The sequence below is a fragment of the Echinococcus granulosus genome, assembly GCF_000524195.1.
Source record: "Echinococcus granulosus chromosome Unknown EG_S00011, whole genome shotgun sequence".
Taxonomy (NCBI): domain Eukaryota; kingdom Metazoa; phylum Platyhelminthes; class Cestoda; order Cyclophyllidea; family Taeniidae; genus Echinococcus; species Echinococcus granulosus.
The window spans coordinates 26496-28260 of record NW_020170391.1 but is presented as its reverse complement, the minus strand read 5'-3'; the positions used below and the strand labels follow the sequence as shown (position 1 = coordinate 28260).

The 1765-nt window shown below is 41.1% G+C and overlaps 1 protein-coding gene across 1 annotated transcript in view; it reads right to left on the bottom strand. All coding sequences in view use genetic code 11, as the record gives it.

Moving 5' to 3' along the window:
• Nucleotides 1-1765, bottom strand: part of EGR_02386 (hypothetical protein) — a gene marked incomplete at both ends in the record, with an annotated part of 20276 nt that overhangs the window by 10704 nt on the left and 7807 nt on the right. Inside the window, one exon of the mRNA XM_024491635.1 lies at nucleotides 1527-1676. Coding sequence (XP_024353786.1) covers nucleotides 1527-1676 — 150 coding nt within the window. The remainder of the gene's footprint in view (nucleotides 1-1526; nucleotides 1677-1765) is intronic.

Here is a 1765-nt window from a genome sequence, read left to right as displayed (position 1 = left end):
CATAAAAACAACCTCATAGAGGTCATGGCCGATGAATATGCGCCAATTTTACCAAAAATTTTGCGAGTATTACTCGATCAAATGCCTAATGCCACGTCCAACGGCAGCGGCTTCTGCATATCTTTCACCTCTATCAGGTAGAATGGTTGTCGGCACCACCGCAATGCAAGTCACCGCCTCCTTCAAATTAATAAACTCTTTCCACTTATAGCCATTGGAGAGGCCTCACATCTTTTGCTAATTGGGGGTGTGCTTTGGTCTCCCTACCATTGTTAACGGCCAAACAGCACCCTTGCCCTACCTCATGTCACAAACTGCCTTCTTCACCAGATCTAGTGTCCAATGGAAGAGATATCAGTATGACTCTGCAAAATAGGTGCATGAAATCAAAGTGTGGAATTTGGAGCCCCTCAACAGAGCTTCTCTCTTCATTTGTTTGAGTGCTTGAACTGATTAATCAGGGAAATTAATTCACCAGCACTAAAGACAGGGAAGTTAGGAGGAGAATAGACTGCTGTGATCAGCATAGTATTTGCAAGCTACGATCAAATAAAATCAAATTACTTTGTTTTGCACTACCTTCCATAATTCCTTCCATCACTGAAAAAATTGGGCGTCATTAAGGCCCATTTTATTGCCAATACGTTAAGGAGCCCTTACTGCTGCCCATGAGATCTCATGAATCACAGTGGAAACATCCTAAATGTTTTAAGCTCACGAAAAAGACAGAACGATGAATAGGGCAGCAAAACAATCCTCATAGATGACTGGGTTGGCCATATTTGCTGACTCTGACTTAGAAGTTACACATAGACAAACAGAAAACTTGTAGTTAGATGGCCAAGGAGCTCAAGTGTAACGTCTGCAAATTGGTTGAATAAATAAATAAATAAATAGACCGTCTTAAAGGTTGATACAACCCTAGCTAAAAATACAGCCACACTGATTCTGTCATTTGCATAGGTAGGTAACCACATATATATGTAGAAGGTGTGTTGAACATTCAGTTAGATGATGTTGATGCGTCCCCAGTGTCTTGTGTTATTATTGCCCTCAAAGCAAAGCTGCAGAAAGGAATCGTCTCTCGAATTTGTGGCTCGTAGCTGTGGCAAAGGTGCATTAGGCATTCGCGTAATTCTTCCTGATTCCCAACACATAGTCCCTATCCATTGAAGATCAAAAGCACCTTATTAACCATTAAGCGTATATTAAAGTCCAAGATTGCACACACCTAGGCACACAGAAGAAAAGAGTAACAGTCCTCTTTGTGCACAATTCGCAAGTGCTGGGCCAAATGTTCGAGCTGTAAGAGACGTAAATTCTGCCTTTTTTATTGTTGCACGTGCCATGATAATAGGCGTTCTAGGGATGTTTAACTTCATTAAAGGTGCTGCCTTTTTGGTCTGTCGAATGACCAGGTGAGGTCCGTGATTAAAGTTGATCCAACTGGCAATATCGTGATTAAAATCCTGCTCTTCGAATACATTCCAACAAATTCTCTTGACTCTCTCCAGTTTGTAAATCACCTTTGCTTTACTTTCACGTAGGTCCCAGCACCAGGCAACACTGCCTGATGCAAATGCATCATCGTTCGCTTGTCTGCTAAGACTTGATTGTAGAATAAAAAAAAGTCTTAACAAAATTTGGGAATCAATTTTGATACGACTACGAATACACTCCAATGAATAGAATATATCAAAGGGCCTTTTCCTCATTACCGAACACTCATTACTGAGTCAACACGCCAACTACTCCTGTGGCAAAT